General features: G+C 40.8%; 1 protein-coding gene across 1 annotated transcript in view; it reads left to right on the top strand.

Annotated features, from left to right (window-relative positions):
• Nucleotides 1-6,139, top strand: part of SYNPO2 (synaptopodin 2) — a 178,068-nt gene extending 171,929 nt beyond the window's left edge. The window contains exon 5 of the mRNA XM_075286089.1: nt 5,576-6,139. Coding sequence (XP_075142190.1) covers nt 5,576-6,124 — 549 coding nt within the window. The 3' untranslated portion in view covers nt 6,125-6,139. The remainder of the gene's footprint in view (nt 1-5,575) is intronic.
• The last annotated feature ends 15,952 nt before the right edge of the window (nt 6,140-22,091 follow it).

The following is a 22,091-nucleotide window of genomic DNA, read 5'->3' as shown; positions in this document are numbered from 1 at the left end:
TCTCAGTCACTTCTGAAGACTGGCATTATTAACACCAGTCTTCATAATCCCATTGCTGGTGGAGGGTGACTCTCATATATGATGCGGTATACATCTTGTCATGAAAGAGGCACATCCTCTGCAGAGCCTTGCACCCGGAGGGAAATCTATGCCAGCATCTGCCTGTCATAAATGATAAGAAATGTGGAGGGGATGATGGCCCACCCGCCTCCACGCCATCACCACATCCCCTTTTGGGAAAATAGCAATGGTGATGTAGAAAACAAAAAGTTGCAAAGCTTTGTGCAAGAACCCGATTTATTTGCTAGCTAGAACATAGTGCACATGGGCTTTATCATTGATCGCTGTCCAATTACTTTTAGTTATTTTCAACTATGTCCCCTGAGATCAGTAGAAAGTTACAATAAGCACAAAAGGAGTCCGTTTTGTTGCTAGACCAGAGAATGTTGCAACCAGACAAACGCCTGTGCAATATAAAATCACTTTTGTCCCAACTGACTGTCTAATTTCTTCTCACCAACAATTGAAAGACTACCATTATGGGGTCTATTTGGTTAAAATCCTGCAGTCCTTATGTAAATCAAAGGCTCACTATTGGTCGTGGCATCTAAGTGGTTAAGTAGCAGTGACTAGGACTACTGACGGCTGACTGCTCAGCTTCTATGTCCATGCCAGATTGCCCCAGGCCACCTTAACCATACATGTATGGAAGATTTTGCTAATGGATTAAGCAATGTGTTATAATGTTAACGTAATGCACTTGGCAAGAGCTATGCTGCTACTTCCATGCAACTGGAGGTGGTTAGGTTACAAGTATGCATGTGAATATGTGTTGACATCAGAGCTAGTGAGAACAGAGACACCGGCCCCAGATCAAGAAATGCCTCTAGCATGGTGTTGGGTGTTGCTAGGTAGCTATTGAAGAGTGCATTTTGTCCATAGAGTTTAGTGTACTGCAGCCAAGAGGAGAAATGGCTATACGCCACCTTCAGTACTTTAGAGTAGATAAAAAGTTCCCGTCAGTAGGGTGGGTCAGTCAGATGCACGGCACATGGCCGCTGCAGCCCTCAGTGCAGCACTGTCACAAAAAAAGTTCCCGTCAGTAAATGTCACAACAACAGAAGGTGCAAACAAACAGAACAGCTTTGGGTTCCCATGAAAATAGTACATTACAAATGTTTGTCAGTGTTGGTGCAGTTCTCCCTCTGCCCCCGATAAATTGGGAACCACTCTACCACCAAAAGACATTTGATCCTTTTCATTTGAAGGTTCATACCACCCCAACCACATTACTTCAGCCCTGTTACATCCCATGTATCTTAGAACCATCTTAAGGATTCAAAATACAAGGTTTGGTAATCTAAGGGTGCATTCACACTGAGTAAACGCTAGCTTATTCTGAACGTAAAACACGTTCAGAATAAGCGGCGTCTAAAGCAGCTCCATTCATTTCTATGGGAGCGGGGATACGAGCGCTCCCCATAGAAATGAATGGGCTGCTTCTTTCACTCCGTGCAGTCCCATTGAAGTGAATGGGGAGTGCCGGCGTATACGACAAGCTCTGCTCATGCCGGAGCGTACACGCCGGCACTCCCCATTCACTTCAATGGGACTGCACGGAGTGAAAGAAGCAGCCCATTCATTTCTATGGGGAGCGCTCGTATCCCCGCTCCCATAGAAATGAATGGAGCTGCTTTAGACGCCGCTTATTCTGAACGTGTTTTACGTTCAGAATAAGCTAGCGTTTACTCAGTGTGAATTCACCCTAATGGTAGCTAAAAGATTTAGCTGATGTCAGAGTTTTTCACAAATTAGCATTACATTCATTAAGTATATAGTATGGGTGCAAAAGCCCTCAAGAACCTGACTTCAAGGTCCCCAATATGTCCACAGCGTAAAATAAGTAGCCCTAAGTAATTGCTAAAACATTATCTTGTGAACAATGGCGAATAAGGAGATGTTCACACTACTTTTATTTCATGTAAGTTGCTCTTGACTGCTATAGGATAAGAGCAAGGGTCATTGAACGCAGATGCAGTTGGAGCTTGGTAGCACCCCCAGATTGAGGACACATAATATGATTTTGCAGCAGATAATCCAGTTTGCCAACTACATGTACGGTAGCAGCATATTGGATGAGATTTTTGCATGCAGTGCATTGTGATCTGTGCTGTGGGTTTTAAACCTGCAGCATGTTAATTAATGCTGTGGGTTCAAAGTTCAAAGGGGATGAGTAGCAGAGAATACTGTAAATGTGCTGCTTCAAAAACAACCTACATTCAGGTGGTTTTACCATGGTTATTTCTAGGAAAACATTCTGTTGAATGTTCCCTGATGGAAATTTTCACAGCGTGTTCGATGTGGGTGTCCCCAGACTAAGGTGGTAATGAACATTACATAAGTGTGGGTATCTCACACTAAACACTTAAACAGCTAGAGAAACAAGCAGATATTGTTGTTTGCTGCTGTCTATAGTGTAAATTACCATTATAATATTACAGCAATAAAATAGAGCTCATAAATTCCTCATATTCACTAAACCTGCATATGTCAGCCAACCTTCAGTTTGACCTTTGCTGTAGCTATGGCTGTTAATTCTAAGTGCAATTACATTCTGCCTCATGTGTATGCTGCCGGTGGCACTCACTGCTCTACTGCTCCCTATAGCCCAGCTCAGTTTCCTGCTGAGCAGATAATGAACATCCTAACTAGGTCTCTTACATTGCAATGTTAGTCAACCAGTTCTTCACATCACTATCTAATTCTCTAATTAGGTCATTGACAATACAGAAACATACATCCAGCAAAGTCTTCATGTCTTTGTTCAGTTCTCAGACTTTTGTTATTCATAATATATGATCATAATGTCTTATCCTTGTTCAATATAAAAACTACCTTGAGGCTAAGGTTTCACATTGTGGAAACGCAGCTTTTTTTGTTGCAGATTTTGCTGTAGTTTTTTGAGCGAAAGTGAAGACTGGCTACAGAAAAAAGGGGAATATAAACCCTGTTTCCCCCTAGCTAGCCCATACACTACTAACTCTTCCTAACTTAACCCCTTCCACCAAATCATACTTACTAGAGATGAGCAAGTACTATTCGAAACTCCCGTTTCGAATAGCACGCACCCATAGGAATGAATGGACGCAGCCGGCACGCAGGGGGTTAAGCGGCTGGCCGCTTCCATTCATTCCTATGGGTGTGTGCTATTCGAAACGGGAGTTTCGAATAGTACTCGCTCATCTCTAATACTTACCTGTCTTCCTGTCTGGATCTTCTGAGCACGGGAGATCACTTCCTTCTGCGGGGCCTGCTCCTTCTCCTCTTGACATCTGCTGTTGCCTGTGCAATAGAGCTGGAGTGCCAGCATGCCCCAGTAATGTTCCATGCTAAGAAGATCAGGACAGGAAGATGGATAAGTATGATGGGATTGGTTAGTATGGGTGACACTCAGTTTCCAGAAACGTGGAAACGGAGTTTCACCAGAAAATCTGAAAATGTGCCTGGGGGACAATCTAGATAAATATGCATCTTTTGTAAAGTGAGTAAGTTACAAGTTAGGCTGGAAGAGGGTGTTTAGTCTAGTGTAGAAGTATTATTTTATCCTGGACAACCCCTTTAAATGGATAAAAAGGAATAAGGGTGCAATATAAGGTAGAAGTTGCCCATGTTGCTAAAACCCCGCCCATATGAGGAGTATAATTATGCTATCACTGGCGGCTGCAGGCGGGCAGGGTTTCAATAATTTCAGGCTGCACCTCGGATTTTAGAGTTTCAAATTGTGCCGTTATGGATACATAAGAAAGTAAAAGTCACTATGTTGTCACTATAATGTTAGATATCTAGCTATTACTAGGGATGACACTATGTATGACACTACTGTGTAGGTACAGTATGATAGAGCTAGAATAGGATAAAATGTGATACTACTGTTGGTCATTGTGGTATATGATGCTACAGTGATGTAAAATCCTATGGTGCTACTTTGCTATATAACACTATTGTAAACCATAATGTTGCATGGTACTATTGTGAGGCAGTATATTGTAAGCCAATGCTATGGAGCGCTAACTTTTTTTTTTACTGTACTTCACAGTGACATGAAAAATTACCCTTCTATAGAAATGTATAATGGAACATTGTGTCGGTTAGCATATGCCATACAATATTCTACAGAGATGTGCTGTATGATAAAATTGTCAGCCAATTTGTATACGACAGTATGATGAGTCAATACGTAATATCTTTCAGGGCATAATATGTAGCTTTTTGTGCGAACAATGCAATGTAACACAGTTTAGAAGCAAACGTTATAAATCTTCAGAGCAGAAAAAATGAGATAACAGAATGCCAACAGCAGGAAATAACTGAATGTTTCAGTGAGCTGAGTCATAAAGATGTAAGTTTTATACAACCAAGTATCTTCTTGAAATTCACGCCATCTTCTGTATTTGCAAGTCCTTTTCAACCAATTGTCCAGTTTTCACTTCTATGAAGAATTATGTAATAAAAATATAGGGCGCCAATATGAGATACTTTAATCCCTTCCTCCCCAGCTGTATTATTTTCTCGCCGCCTTCCATAGGCCATAACTTTTTTATTTTTTCGTTTACAGAGCCTTATGGGGTTTACATTTTGTGGGACAAATTGTTCTTCATAATGGACCAATTTAATATTTCATGCAATGTACTGGGAAACTGGAAAAAATCTGATTGGTGTGGAATTAAAGAGAAACGGCGTTTGCACCACTTTTTTAATAGGTTTTGCTTTTATGGCATTCACTGTGCAGCAAAAGTGATTTGTTATCTTTAGAGTTCAGCGAGTAGTGAAATATTCAAGATTCGATATTCGTTTCAAGTAGAGCCTCAATATTCAACTACTCGATCGAATATCGAATCCCATTATAGTCTGTGGGAAAAAATGTTCGTTTCAGGGGAAACCACTATTCAACTAAAGGAGAATCACCAAGTCCACGAGTAGCAGGAGGAGAGTATTTCAGATGAGCACTGTGCAGTTAAAGCGCACGGACCCCATTATAGTCTATGGCTTCCGTGCGCTTTAACTGCACAGCGCTTGCAGTTGCGCTGATATTACGTTCAGGGGGGTCCTCCTGCAGAATCCTTTCGGACGGGAGGCAAGCACTAATGTGAACCAACCCTTACTCGTCCTGCAGAACCAGCATTGATTGGCCGAATCCTATACACTGTATAGCATTCGGCAAATCAATGCTGGTTCTGCAGCAGGCTCGTCCTTGCTAGTCAGGAGAGCTGGCAGCTTGCGTTTATGCAGGAGCTGACTTTTTCTCATAGGAATGCATTGACCAGCGTTGATTGGCCATTGTACAACATTCGGCCAATCAACGCTGGTTCTGCTGGAGGCTCGTCTGTGAGGAGGCAGAGTCTAAGATCAGACCACAGCAGTCTCCATTGTGGTCTGAGGGGGTAAATATTTGCCACAAGCCAAACATGCTGAAACACATTCATTTATAAGGACAAAGTATGTAATGGTTAAAAAAAAAAAAAAAAAATTGCTGATAAATAATAATATATAATTTATGTTTTGTTTTTTTGTATAGGAAAAAGATGGAAGATCCATATCATTCCCTGCCAGAAGTTTTTCATCTGCTAGTTCACAACCATTTGGTTCTCCATTGTCTCCAGCTCTTTTCGAGCCTGCACCTGGTTACATTGGCAAGTCAGCAACAACACCTGAAACACCGGGCAAGAGGTTAACTCCTTGGGAAGCAGCAACTAAATCTTCATTGGGGTTTGTGGATGATGCATTCTTGCCACAAACCATGCATGAATCTGTATCTGCCAATGTAGTGTCTGCTGCACGTCGAAAGACTCTACCAGAGCCCCCAACAGCCTGGAAGTCCTCCTCTACTTTGCCACCTACTAATAGTGCCTATACCTATAGGAGTAGACCTAGTATTACAACCACACCACAAAATGTAGTGCCTGCACCTTCTATGCAATGTGGTTATCAGCTCAGGTATCCTTATCCCAGCTCATATTCCATGAAAAATGCAGGTTCTGTACCATTGGAAACTAGGTCAGAATATGGAATGTCTACAGGGTGCAATCCAAACTTTAATCCTTATCCTAGGGCCTGGAGGAGCTGAGTATCATGTCTAAGTATTCAATTATGTTAATGGCTCACAAGTTATAATGTTCGTCCAATGTTTTGGACTTATGTGGGCTTATCGTGAATTGGCAAGAGCCAGGAGTATGAAACTAAAACTTGAGATCACAGGGATTTAATAATGCACATCATGTCATATTTAAACAAAAAATGTGTTGTAAGGCTTCTATACAGTATTAAGAACTGCAGCATCTACAGTCATCACAATACATGGTTTGAAATCAGCATTAAATTTGTATAACAAGTCGAATACTGAAGCCCCTTAGCATGTAGTGATACCCAAAAAAGGCCTGGCTATTAGTTGATTTTCCCTATTATTGAGCTATAGCTGCAGTCCAAATGCATAGACTCTTGTGTTCAGCAGCTGTTACCCAATAGTCCAGTAGTGCTACAAAAAGTCACAGTGTAACCCTGGACCTAAGGGCCCCAATATGTGGATGTCGTGGCAGCCATAACATTGCTGTTTTTCAACTCAATATACGTTCCCTTTAATTGTTATGATTTATTTTTAGAGCAGCGTTAATTCCATGGTACTCTAGCTATAAAAGGGTTTACCTATAATACACAGTCTACACAAACACAAAAATATTAGACTAACGTACTGACCAATTGTTGCAGTGGGATAGAAAATGCTTCCTGCAAGTGGGATAGAGACAATAGGTGAAGGAAGAAACTGTTCAGGTGGTGGTCTGTGGCAGGGGGTTATTGAGGATTGTAGGCTTTCCTGAAGAGATGAATCTTCAATGTCCTCTTGAGGGTTGTAATTTGTGGGTATAATCTTATGTATTGTGGTAGTGAGTTGCAGAATATAGAAGATGCATGGGAGATGTCTTGGAGGTGATTGTGTGAGGAGCGGATAAGAACAAATTGAAGTAGAAGATAATCGAGGATTACCTGAGAGGAGGTAGCAGATTAGTTCAGAGGTGTATGGAGAGGATAGTGGACGGGCTTGTATGTCAGTGTTCGCATTGTAAACTCTTTTCACTAGGCAATGAGTAGGCAGTGAAGGCTTGAAACAGTTCAGAATTATGTTTTATAGAACAAAGAAGCTGGCAGATATTTAGCAGCTGTTTGCAATGGCAGTGTCTGATACCATAGTTATATCATCTAAGGGAGGATTTTGTGCTAGTCTGGGATTAAATATTTCTCTCTGTGCTATTTGATCTGCCTTGCTGGGAGTTTGGAAAGAAAACCAGACAGTACAGAAATAATAGCCTTAACTATTAACAATTAGAAGGTAAAGAAGGTAGAGTTCCTTAAGGATACCTAGTTATAAAATGTTTCCTTCGAGAGTTTGAGAAGAGAATAAACTGAATAGAAAGATTGTTAGGAAGTGTATAGAAAAGGTTTGAAATCCTTGTATTCCCCATTGTAGATTTATTATATACATGGCAGATCGAAGCAGACAGAGGATGGGTAACAATAAGAGTGTCGCTCCAATGACATGAAAGGGGTTTAAAGGAGCAGCAAAGTAAAGTTATAAATGTTTGATAGCGTAAAAGTCATATGGAAATTAACCTTAGTAACCATGGTAGGCAGCTTCATCCTAGACACGCTGTCCAAGAGAGATGTAAATCCCACCCAGGATATGTGACTAGCAAGTGGACAGCATGACTAGACTAAAGCTCCATGAATACTTACATATGACTTTTTATACTTTCAAACATTTGTAACTTCATTTAGTATAACAGAAAGGTTAGAGAGAGACATCAATGGAAAGGAAATAACTTTATCCTGCATATGATGGGACCAACGTATGGTCAAAAAGCCACACGACAGGTTCTCCTTAAGTACCACAGAATGTCATTGAGATAAATGGGCTGCCATGTAATAGCAGGTCCTCCAGAGTTCTTTTTTTCCATAGATAATTGAAGAAGATCCTTGATATAAGCAAACCTTTACTATATGTATATATATATATATATATATATATATATATATATATATATATATATATAGTACAGACCAAAAGTTTGGACACACCTTCTCATTCAAAGAGTTTTCTGTATTTTCATGACTATGACGATTCACACTGAAGGCATCAAAACTATGAATTAACACATGTGGAATTATATACTTAACAAAAACGTGTGAAACAACTGAAAATATGTCTTATATTCTCGGTTCTTCAAAGTAGCCACCTTTTTTTTGATTCCTGCTTTGCACACTCTTGGCATTCTCTTGATGAGCTTCATGAGGTAGTCACCGGAAATGGTTTTCACTTCACAGGTGTGCCCTGTCAGGTTTAATAAGTGGGATTTCTTGCCTTATAAATGGGGTTGGGACCATCAGTTGTGTTGTGCAGAAGTCAGGTGGATACACAGCTGATAGTCCTACTGAATAGATTGTTAGAATTTATATTATGGCAAGAAAAGAACTGCTAAGTAAAGAAAAATGAGTGGCCATCATTACTTTAAGAAATGAGGGTCAGTCAGTCCGAAAAATTGGGAAAACTTTGAAAGTGTCCCCAAGTGCAGTTGCAAAAACCACCAAGCACTAAAAAGAAACTGGCTCACAAGAGGACCGCCCCAGGAAAGGAAGACCAAGAGTCACCTCTGCTGCAGAGGATAAATTCATCCGAGTCATCAGCCTCAGAAATCACAGGTTAACAGCAGCTCAGATTAGAGACCACAACAACTGTTAAGAGGAGACTATGTGCAGCAGGCTTTCATGGTAAAATAGCTGCTAGAAAACCAGTGCTAAGGACAGGCAACAAGAAGAAGAGACTTGTTTGAACTAAAAAACACAAGGAATGGACATTAGACCAGTGGAAATCTGTGCTTTGGTCTGATGAGTCCAAATTTGAGATCTTTGGTTCTAACCTCCGTGTCTTTGTGCAACGCAGAAAAGGTGAACGGATGGACTCTACATGCCAGGTTCCCACTGTGAAACATGGAGGAGGAGGTGTGATGGTGTGGGGGTGCTTTGCTGGTGACACTGTTGGGGATTTATTCAAAATTGAAGGCATACTGAACCAGCATGGCTACCACAGCATCTTGCAGCGGCATGCTATTCCATCTGGTTTGCGTTTAGTTGGACCATCATTTATTTTTCAACAGGACAATGACCCCAAACACACATCCAGGCTGTGTAAGGGCTTTTTGGCCAAGAAGGAGAGTGATGGGGTGCTATGCCAGATGACCTGGCCTCCACAGTCACCAGACCTGAACCCAATCGAGATGGTTTGGGGTGAGCTGGACCGCAGAGTGAAGGCAAAAGGGCCAGCTGGTGCTAAGCATCTCTGGGAACTCCTTCAAGACTGTTGGAAGACCATTTCAGGTGACTACCTCTTGAAGCTCATCAAGAGAATGCCAAGAGTGTGCAAAACAGTAATCAAAGCAAAAGGTGGCTACTTTGAAGAACCTAGAATACAAGACAGATTTTCAGTTGTTTCACACTTTTTTGTTAAGTATATAATTCCACATGTGTTAATTTTGAATGAGAAGGTGTGTCCAAACTTTTGGTCTGTACTGTGTATATATATATATATATATATATATATACGCATAGGAGAATGAAAAGGAAAACTGGAGGAAATACTGAATGCATGTGATTCAGAAGACTGATTGATAGTGAGAATAGTGTGAGCTATTAAATTATGTGAGGTATGTGAATCCTATCTGCCAAATAAATGAAAGTGAACAATGAAAGTGAGGTTTATAGATGACTGATCTAATGTGATATGCATTCAGGAGACTTGCATCCTGTTCCTACAAAAATAAGCAAAGCCTGGTAAATATCCTCCACAATTTGCTATTAAAGGGGTATTTCCATGAGCAGAGCCATATTTATAGACAAATAAAAGTTAAACATTTTTTCCAAATCTAAATAATTTAAAATTTTGCAACTTTTTGGCCTGGGGCCCCACATTAAAAATACACTGCATTTTACAGTACTTACAAAGTGGATGTGATTTTAGCTAGATCCAGCCACACATTGCAGAAAAAAATCCACTGTTGAAAGGTTGCAATTTCAAAAGTTTTTGAAAATCGCAGTATGTGAATTATAACTGCGGAAAATCTTGTTTTTGCCTATAGGTATAAAGGGGCAGAAAATCTGCAGTGGAAAACTATGAAAAATGGTGCAGAAAAAACGTAATGCGTTTCCACCAGTCTTTTTCGGAGCGTTTTTTGGCTGCGGCTCGCTACATAGGGCCTTATCCTTAAAGATTTTCTCTAACCATGTCAGTGGTAACAGTCTTTTTCCTTTGATTGGTTGCCATTGGATATGACCATGAATACATGAACTTTGTATTGTCTGGGACTTGTCACAATCTCTCATGATTTCCTTATTATGGACATGTTATCAGGCTGGGACACTACATGCACAAAATGATAACCCAGCCACAATAAGGAAATGCTGGCTTAGCTTTTAATTCTCTACCATTTTAACTATCTTTTCGTTCATGGAAATCCCCTTTAATACAGTGGCATACTCTGTACATACTTGGGTACAGTTGTAAAAAGTTGTTCAGGTCATCAGATTGTATGAATAGTTCTAGATGGGATGTACACTTCTGTTGTTATTGTAAACACATCCGTAAAGCTTAAGTTTAATTTGACTTTCTGTAGCTTGACCAAATTTTGCAGTATGATGTCTTATCAAAGCCATTGAAAAGCCATGAAAAGAGTTAACATTCTAAAATTTAGTTTTTTGAGAAACAAAAGGGTTGTTCAGCAAGATTTAGATATTCTACAAAGATACGATTACTTAGCTTACTAATGTACTTTATATATGAAATCTGCAATGATGTCCCTATTTCTGTAACCTCCTCCTGTCCTTAAAGGGATTCTATCATTAGTGTCAGTGGTTTTGAGATTTTGAGACATTCCGGGATAGCCTTTAAAAAGGCTGTTTTACTACTACCTTCTTTTTTTCAATTCTCCCCACTGTTCCATTGTAATCCTGGTTAATCACTATATGTAAATGAGCCTACCAAGCACCCTGGGTTTTCCCAAGGGCCTCTGTGCACCCCCCACGTCATACCTTTATTGACGCCCCTCCATTGCTTGTGCTTCATCTGACCCTCCTCCTCTCTGGATGTTCTTCCTGCCAGATCGCACTGCTGATTTGAATTCTCGGTATGGGCAGTTCTGCTCCGTTCAGAGCGGTACTGTGCATGCCTGAGCACCATTTTGTTGTTGCTTGCTATAGAACTCAGCCGTTCTAGAGAACGGACTCTGTGTGTGTTTCCTGTGTGTTTGCATAGAAAGATAACAGACTTTATCAGCTTTATCAGCAAACTGCAATTAGTTGAACTGATTGTCCTGCTGGCAGAGCTATAGATAACAGTGAGAGCAGTGAGTGATGTCACTTGTCCTATCACACAAGTCTGTGGTTATGGAAACACTGTGTAAACAATGGGAGTAGTAAGTTCACATAGCAAGCAAACAAGGCAGCATTTCTAAAGCAATATATTTAGGAAAAGTCTTCAATTTACATAAACTACCAGTATAGACTGGATCTTTGAAATGGGAATATCCCTTTAAATACAACACTGACCCAAAGATGGGAACAGGGATATACATAGAAATCATGGGACCCCATAGCAAAAGTCAGAGTTGGTCCCCCTTTATATATGTCATTGACACACATAGTGGAGAAGGCTAGTAGAGTGGTCCTCTGAGGAACCATAGAATGTGAACATTGCTATAGATTGCACAGTCAGTCTTTGTTTTATGGATTTAGTTTTATCCAGTTATCTAGAACCACTTGACTTCCTTTCTGGGTGACAAGTACTGTAGCTACTGTACAGAAGTGGACACAGGACGTTTCCTTTAACTATACATTATGCTCAGTGCTACACAAGCATCTTGTAGATCTCTCCCATTAAGTACCAAGAAGCACAAAAAACTTGTACAACTTCTGTACTGATATGGGGGAGCCATTGTGTGGGAAGCAGAGATAGGATTTAAAACTGTACAGTCACGGCTACAATTATGCACTTGGAGCACAGTGGATGTCATATTGTCACACACCACACTACTTATTCAGTTGCCATCTAAAGAGTGCTTTAATCACAAAAGTCAAATAATGTTCTAGATTTGCTATACACGTTATTGAGAGCTTTCTGTACATGAGGCAATTATCATTTCTTCTAGCCATGCTGTGAATATATTGCTCAGCCATCGCAATAATTATGATCATCAAATCCGATAAACTGTGGGAATCAAATTGCTATTATGCCGAGTTCCTACTAAACTACAGTCAGCACATTTAGTGCAAATGGGGCAAAGGAAGAGATTGATGGCTCTTGCTGTAATGTGAGCATGGTCAGTTGAGCTGCTAACTGTAGTTAACCCCTGCACAGAAGTTCCAAGAATAAATGAATGTATTTAGATATGTAATCCAGGACTTCAGTATTTCTTTTTTAATGTAGATTGTGACCCCCATGTGGGGCTCACAATGTACAGTACATTTTTCTCTATCTTTGGAGCAAGGGAGGAAATTCACACAAACACGGTGAGAACATACAAACTCCTTGCAGATGTTTGTCCTTGGCAGGATTCGAACCAAGGACTCCAGTGCTGCAATGCTAACCACTGAGCCACCGTGTTATTCCTTGATATTTCTATTAAGATAAACGTACTTACTATACTATACTATACTATACTATACTACTATACTATATTAAGTCCGCAGGACCATGACTGCATTCCATCAGATATAGTGCCACTTTTGTCTGTAAGTTACAGTATGTCTGTCATTGGACCACATTCCCATTCACATAAATGAGGCTGAGCTGCAATACCAGATTTAGAACATGGACAAGAGTGGTGCAATTTGTGGAAGAATTATGTATACTGTATATGCGAGAGTGTATAGACTTGCATTAAAATAAATGTACATTACACAGTATACATTTTTCTACTTTATACGAAAACATAAACTACTATAAAATACTGAAAATGTTTACTACAGTATTCCATGCTGCAATAACAAAAAAGATGGAAGCCAAAGGACACGTTTTTTCTTCTGCGCCCAGTGAATATGCTTGGCATATATACAAAGCACTTCTTCTGGTATATACGCCAAGCATAGCGCCATAACATGGTGCAAGCAGGTCTATAAATGTGTATGACATGTTTTTTAATTCCTGCCCTTTTACTATGACAGAAGTGATTGGCCATGTATACGGTTTGGATATAGTATTGCTTTGCACTAGAGCATTTTGAAATGTCAGGTATATTTTTTAGCATTTACTGTATGTGCCTTGAAATCCCTATACATATGTCAACATTCTTATGCTGTATATAATTCTGTATATAATTCTGCTTTACACGGTTGCGTCTTATACTATGTTCCACATTGAAATATTGTGCATGGATTCCATGGCAACCCACGACTAGAATTAGTCTTCAACAATAAGCTAACCTTTACATTAACTGTAGTCAGTCTTCAATATAGCAGAAGGATGGCATAGCATGACTATGACTGTGGTTTCACGAGAGTGATGGGGAACATACATTCTCTTCTCTTCACAATATGTAGGCGAATATTCAGGCATATGTCATGCATATTCACCAGAAATTATTACACAAGCACAGCAACGTATGTTACATAAGTGAGCAATGGGGGTTTGCCAGTGTCCCTGCTGTTATGGTATCCTAAGTATAGTATATACTGATAAAACACATTGAAAATGATTGGTGCCGGGTATTGGTACTGTAGAGATCCAGATGGTATAGGGAGTCTTACAAGAAACACTCCTTGGGAAAGTTTGCAAACTGGTTTGACTGATATACCATGTCATGTTTTAAGACTCTTGAATGGGTCGGACATTGACATATTGACCTACAGGATTGCTACCTATAGGTGGCACTTTCTTCTGGTAGATGGATGACTTCTGGACTCAGTATGAACAAGCATGTAGGGGTTGACAACTATCAGCTTCAGAGGAATGCATACCATATTTTTCTGGCAAACTATCATTGTATTCTGAGGCGGATTACAGAGAGTAAAAATAGTATTGCATTGTGCATATGTCATTTTGCGTGCCTTTGAACTACACGTCTCAGTTTTTTTCTATCACAATACTTTCAAGCGTTGTACTCAGTTTGGTGTCTTGTAATGCTGAAAGCAGGCATGTGTGTTTATAGTGGCTCTAAAGTTTAGGCTTCTTACATCGGCTCCCCTATTGTGTGTGGTCCCTGAGGTCTCTGCTCACAGTCTGAACTGACACACTAAACATATTAGAAAGCTTGTATAGTCCCCATGTTTGAGTCATTTAACTCAATGGTTGTGTGGTCCCAGGGTGTCCCTTACTGCCTCTGTGTGAACTTACCATTATGGGAGATCCACATTGGAACTAGTCAGAGTGTGTTAGCCACCATGGACTCACAAGTGGCTATCAATGATGAGACTTCCAGCTGAAGGCAAAAAGAATTGTGAAAATGGAGATGTAGAGTATGTAGCAAATATGCCGTACAAGCATATAAGTGAATTTACCTTTTACACTCTTGTCTCAGACCTTCGATTGTCACCCAAGTTTTGTGTCCAATACCTTTATTCATTCTGATGTTTTTATCTTTGCAGAGTTAATCACGTATTTGAGCAGATGAGTTGTATTGTTTTGTATTGTTGCATGTTCTGTATTTTATATCTTTTTGTATACACATTGTTGTGATCAATGATCCCCAAATGCCAACACAGTCATTGCTTTAACTTTTATGCTATAATGGAGAATATAATTCATGTATGTGCTGATTACAGTATACACCTTCTACATTTAATAAGGTATATAGTGGAGTATACACCTTCAACATTATGGTCCATCATATACAAGCCGTCAGTCTTGTTTGAAGAATTTTAGGACACACAAATTTTTGTTAAGTTACGTTTCTGAATACTTGTGACTATAGCTGTAAATATACATTAGAAAATGTATTGGTTTTCTACCAGTCTATAAGTTGCCCATTATTTTTTTCCATACAGAAGCCTTAGCAATATTTCTACTTTAAACCTACTTTGGTAAAATGATATAGAACTGTATTATGAGAAATGTCCTAATATATTGTGAACAGTAAATCCCTCCTTCCACGAGTGATGGAAACACAGCAAACACAATCCTTCATCCTCTGCAGCCAATTGGTGTAACTTGAAGCCCCTGAGTTCATAACCAAATCTTTACAAGGGTCACACCTATCAGTGCCATTTATGATACTGTTGTCTGTATTGGTGTCCTCCCTCCAGATATCAGGGCTTGGGTGCAATGCTACCTATGCATGCTCTATAGCTACTAGAGACAACAAGCTATGTCAGTGCAATCCTTAGCCCTTATTATATAGGCAGAATGTAGCAAACAATATTCTGTAATGTGCTAACAGGATCTAATTACAAACAAATAAATCTGAATTCCCTCCAGCTGACTTGTTCTATATTCACATGTCTCCTGGTGGGCGTAATAATCACATATTAGGAAATTACCCACAATTCAATTTGCTAATATTTTAGTCAAAGTGCCTCTCTGTCATGAATCTGTATCCATATAAAATAAGTGAAAATGCTGAATTATCATATTCATAGTATATGTAAATTCTTGGTTATTTCACAAATGTAAAAATGCGAACAAACATATAGAGCATACAGAATGTATGTAGTGGTTACATAATGTAATATACTGCCTTCTGAACCTGTATTGTTCTATAAGCTGATCATTGTGGGCTGTGTACTGTACCAGAGTACTTGGGGACCATTGATCTACTGTAAATCACTTAAGCATCCTGATATTATGTTAGGTTTCTGTGAATGTATTTTTATTGCTTTATGGACTTTATTTTCATGTATTGGTTGCCCACAATAAAAAGACCACTTGGAAAACTCAGAACATAAAGTATGTGATTTAATAAATGTGACTTCAAAGCACAAGCAGAACATGAATTAATGTTTTGATATGTGGGCTTTTGGATAATCGCTTAATCTCTTTCTCTGTACAATTTTGCTTTAGATGCACTGAATTCAGGAGATTATTGGAAGACAAGGTCAAATAGCAGGATATAGTGTCACAAGTGCAGCAGAAGGAAATGCCCATATGCTGCTGTTGTAAACATGTCCCCTTAGAGCAGTGACACACTAAAGAAAGCACTCGCTGGCTGCACCATGCTATGGCAAATTTCAGAATATTACATAAACATACCTCACAACTGATTTCCGGGGGACACTCACGCTTTCCTACCCCTGTCCCGCGGTCCCGCGCAGCTCCCTACATGTCCCGCTATGTCCCTTTAATGATTTACTAGTCAATCCTTCCTCCGATCACCACGGGAACGGGAACGCTCGACTATGGTTCAAGGACTTTGTGTGACATCACACGGTCACGTGACTAGGTTGGCTTGTCAGTGTCCCGTGCAGTGAAGAGAGGAAGAGATCCGTGTAAGGTACTGAGAAGGGAGGGGGAAGGGGGGATGTGAGATGCAGAATGGAGAGAGAGAGAGTGTGAGTGTGTATCTGTGTGTCATTATACTGGGGGCAGAGAAGGAGGGGGGACATGAAACTGAGGGAGAAATGGAGGGGGGATATGAAACCGGGGGCAGAGATGGAGGAGGGGACATGAAATAGAGCAGATGAAGGGGGCACTTAAACTGGGGGACATTAAACTGAGGAAAACTGGAGGGGAGTATTAAACTGTGGGAGTAGCTGGAGGGGGACCTATCTGCCTCTAGTTGCCCCCAGTTTAATGTCCCCCTCCAGGTACCCCTACGGTTTAATGTCCACTTCATCTGCCATTTATTTATTGCCCCTCCAACTACCCCCATTGCTAATGTCCCCCTCCAGCTGCTCCAGTTTCATGTTTAAACTGGGGCACCAGGAGAGGGACTTAATACTGTGGGGCAGTTGGAAGGGAACATTATAATGTGGGGGCATATAATGTATGGGTGACTGTAGGAGGATTATACTGTGTCGGGGAACATGAAAAATGAATGAGAATGGGCGGGGTCAACATAAAAGTGGGCGGAGCAAATCTGCCACGGCGCGCATACCACGCCGCTCATTTTGTCCTTCTTTCTGTTGTTCAAAAGTTGGGAGGTATGCATAAACACTGAGTATACACATTGTATTAGATATAGTGTTACAGACTATAATGCATATGTTCCTTTTCACCATTTTTTCTGTAATATGTTGCGGGATGTTTGGCGAATATTTTTGTAATACACTTTAATAACCTATTTCACTTCATGCTAGTAGAAAACCAACTCTAAAGATCTCCCTAGCAGTGTTCTAACTAACTGCATATTCACATGAGTGCGCTATGCACTTAAAGGGATCCTATCATTCAAACACAATTTTTTCTCATTAACACGTCAGAATAGCCTTAAGAAAGGCTATTCTTCTCCTTCCTCTCGTTGTATTCTCCACGCCGCCGTTTGCTTGAAAATCCAGTTTTTGTCAGTATGTAAATAAGTTCTCTCACAGCACTGGGGGTGGGTCCCAGTGCTCAAACAGTTCTCTCCAACAGTGCTCTCCATCTTCTTGAACGAGGTCTTCACCACGTCTTCTTCCAGCAGTGGCTTGTAAGTTCTAGGCCTTGGGCCTAGGACAAAGACGACTGCGCATGCCCGTGACCACAAGAAAAATGGCTGCTTACACAGTATTGAAAGCAGCCATTTTCTTGTAGTCGGCGGACATGTGCAGTCGGCTTGCCCTAGGCCCGGGGCCTAGAATTTAGAAGCCACTACTGGAAGAAGACGCAGTGAAGACCTCGTTCCATAAGAAAATGGAGGTGGCGCTAGAGAGTTCTCTGACAGCATTGGGGATGCCCCCAGTGCTGTTTGAACACTGGGGCCCGCCCCCAGTGCTACGAGAGAACTCATTTACATACCGACAAAAAACGGATTTTCAAGAAACGGCGGCGCGGAGAAGACAACGAAAGGTAGGAGAAGAATAGCCTTTCTTAAGGCTATTCCGACATGTTAATGAGAAAAAATTTTGATTGAATGATAGGATCCCTTTAACTGTGAAAATGTATGACCAAAATCTGGAGAAAGCAAATAGCAACAAGGTGATTTTAGAGAAAAAAAAAAAAAAAACAGTAATAAAATCCCATAGCTTGCTATTTACATATTGATGACCTATTCTCAGGATAGTTGATTAATATCAGATTGCAGGGGCATTCTGTCGCGGCATCCCGCTCCTGTGTAGGCCTGAATGAATGGACCTACACTGGAGCGTGTCTCAAGTCATTGAAGTCAATGGGAGCCATTTTTGGCAGTGGATTTTCAGGTGGATTCTGCCTCAAAATCTGGTGCCAAAAAATTCAGTGTGAACTAGCCCTTAGGGGACCACAGCATTCAGATGAGCACTGTAGCCTCTTCACTGAATACCAAACACAGGGCCATACATTAATAGGGACTGAGCTTGGTATTGCAGCTAATCCCCATTCATTTGATTTCTGTACCATCTGACCAATAAATGTGATTTTGAGAAAGTGAAGAGGCAATGACATATGACATATTGGTGACCTATCTAAGGATGGACCATCAATACGTTAGTCCCAGAAACCTCTATAAAATGCTCCATTACTGGATCCATAATGTACTCCCATGTTCAGTATTGGTCTACAATTACTCTATAATCGGAAATGTTGAGAACTGTAAATCTGTAATTAAAATTGGAGGAAACAAGGAAAAAGTTGTACTGGTGGGCAGTATACTGTGTGGGGGCCAGTAAAGGGGGAAATTATTGTGTGTGGCAGTCAATAAAGCAGGCATTATACTGTGTGGGTTCAGTAAAGGGATGTTTTTCCATGTGTGCGGCCAGGAAACGAGGTGTCATACCATGTGGGGACCAGGAAAGAGTTCATTATACTGTGTGGAGGTCAGTAATGGGAGCATTATACTGTGTGGACACCAGTAAAGGGAGTTCATAATATGTGGCAGTGAGGACAGGGGGCTTTATATTGTGTGGTGTCCAGAAAAGTATGTGTTATATTGGGTGGGAGCCAATAAGGGGCTGATCAGTGGATACAGCTCTGTTTTTGCTTTCCACCGCAGGGAGCTATAAATGGTAGGCACCATAGTGAATAACCAGGATGCCTGGGACTGTGGGAATTACACTTTGGGAAGAGGGGGGATTATTGGATGTAGGGAGAGAATGGCTCTATAGGTCTTCTTTCTGTCCCCCAACACACACACACACACACCTTGGCTGTAAGTGAGGTGGTTTGTGCCGCTAGTAAAGGGGAAGGAGAGTGTATAGGGATTGTTATATAAAGTTGTGTTGCGAGCGGCCTCTTCCTCTTCCAGTGGCGCTGGTCCAATGCCCACTAGCCCTCCTGCCCACCCCCCTTTGTTTGCTGTATGCCTGTGATGGGTTATTTTTGTTTTGTTTTTCTATCTTGCTGGCGGTTGTTGATGGTGCACTGCTAGTGGGGCTGATTCTGCGGGGAACACCGGTGAGGTGCAACTAGTTACTTTAAATGCTAATAAAGCTGTAGCTGTCACTTAGCCAACAAGAGAGCCTCTTGGCCTCTATTTATTTATACTTGTATTGAAGCTACTGTTCCTTCATGAGTTTTGTTCTCTATCTTGGGCTTGTGCTTAGCGGAGAGCCATTGGGAGCAAACAGGGTAACGTCATTTTCCGCAGTCTGAGGATTCTCAAACAGAAATCTGCCTCAATTTCTCTTCATTTTCTGCCACCTGAACATGCCAGTACTCTTCCCTGACCCTCTGAGAACTAAAAAAAAACAGCAGCCTTAGATCCTAAGGACCTGTTGAAGATTGTAGTTTTTTGTTTTTTTAAAAATGTAAATAGTGAGTCCCATACATGTACATTTTTACCTATCAGTATGTATTTGTAGAATGGGAGGAAATCCACGCAAACACAGGGAGAACATACAAACTCCTTGCTGTTCCTGGCAGGTACCCAGGACTCCAACGCCGCAAAGCTGCAGTACTAACCACTGAGCCACCGTGTTGCCCCAGCTGTAGTTTTATTCTTACAAAACCACAGTACCATTATGCAGCAGTGACAGTGACTGCTCTAATGGCTTAGACAACAATCTAACTAATTAACCTCTTAGATACCACAGTCAACACAGACTGTGACACCTCTGAGTAATGTAGAAAATATAAGGGTTGATTTATCGGGAATAAGGTTTTCCACCTACCGGTGTGCCAGCAGTGTTGTGTGCGGAGGGGAGAACATGGAGCCAGCAGAGATGTGTATGTAGGGAATGTGAAGGCAGCAGAGCTGCATTTGGGGGAGAAAATGGAGGTAGCAGAGCTGTGTGTGTATAATAGGCATATGTGAAGGAAGAATAAGCAGAACAGAAGTGGTATGTAGAAGAACAGCACAATAGAGGTCAAATATGGCAGATTTTTTTTTTTTCTTCAAATGGGACTAAGTGCAGTAGTGCAGGATCCCGAATGAAAGGTTCACCCTAAAATGGATCCTGCTTTCAGAAAGTTTGGAAACCACTGATCTAACTTTTATAAAGAGGACCGTCTATTTCACAACAGTACAATAAACTTTGATTTCCACATTATTATTGATAGTAATTTGGTATTATGTAGTTAAAAAAAATGGGGAAGTGTTTACTGGCCTCATACAAGGAGGAAGCACACCTTACAATAGGCATTAAAACCTGTTTTTGACTTCATAGTAAAAACAAATGAGTCGAATCCATGTTTATGAACAAGGTAGCACATGGCAATCTAAGATTACACGAGTCCTGTTCCAGGCATAGGGGTAGAACAATACCCGGGTCTGCAGCTCTGTAAATGTTCTAATTCCGCTTCCTGAAAAACAGTGAACTGCATGAGCCATGTCCCCCTAGGAGGTCGAGGATAAGAAATGAGGCAAAAGTCAACATGATACAATATACACAAACATTTTGTATGAGCTAAGGACTCGCTATTACAGCATGATTTTATACTAAAATAATACCAGATTGTAGAAAAGATCCTTCATATTTGCTTTCAGAAATACCTTTAAGCAAAACCACCCATAGCGTTCACAAATACATATTCATTATTTTTATTCAGGAAGGTCAACAGTTTAGCAGACAGCAGAAAAATGCCAGTAAAACCAAGAAAGGGAATAGGGAAGCAAATCTAAGGTTACACAATATATTCACTAGAAGCTGAGAATAGTTGTACATTATTATAGGAATGGCAGCAGTTTTCTATACTTCACCTTCATTAGGTTTAATAAGTACATTTTGTGTATGCTCCCTCTTGTTAGAATAGTTCAGTCGCGGTTATATGGGATTATTCATTAATGAAGCTTATGTCCCTTTAAATGCCTGCACTGCAGCATGTACTAGTCCCACTTTATGTACAGAACAGCACAATGTTATGGGGCTAGTCTTTGCATGGACAGCTGATGTAAGGGACACCTTTACACTGGCATTATCATGGAATATAATCCAGAATGGCTTAAACAGCAGGAACAGATTTTTCCAGTCATTTTATGTCCAGTTTAAAAAAAAAAAAAAAAAATTAACTGTTTATCCTGAGCCTCCTGATGTTGGTAAATAATGATAGAGTAAGGTCCGGTTCACATCTGCGTTCATTCAGGAAATCCGCTTGGGGACCCCCCTAAAGGAAACCTATGCGGTTACATAAGGAAACCCACAGGCTCCATAGACTTTAATGGGGTCCGTGTGGTTTCCACTCTGACTTTTCTCTTCGCATATTTCATGTGGATAGGTGAATGAAATAGCCCATACGCAAATGTGAACCGGGCCTATCATAACTGCACACTAGAACTTCACTGACACCTACTGTAGGACTAATTCTGGAGGATGTATGTACATTTTTTGCAATCTCTATTGTCACCTATGAAAATCAGTACAAGGCAGAAGAGGAACACCCAGGGGTGAACCTACCCCTTTCGCCGCCCGAGGCGAACTACAGAAAGCCCCCCTCCCCCCGGAGGAGGGGGCGGAGCAAAGGGGCGTGGTGGAGCGAAGGGGGCGTGGTGGAGCGAAGGGGTGGGGCTTAGCGC

This window comes from Leptodactylus fuscus, chromosome 1 (genome assembly GCF_031893055.1).
Source record: "Leptodactylus fuscus isolate aLepFus1 chromosome 1, aLepFus1.hap2, whole genome shotgun sequence".
NCBI lineage: Eukaryota > Metazoa > Chordata > Amphibia > Anura > Leptodactylidae > Leptodactylus > Leptodactylus fuscus.
The sequence above is the reverse complement of the archived record's forward strand: the minus strand, read 5'-3'. Positions and strand labels throughout refer to the sequence as shown.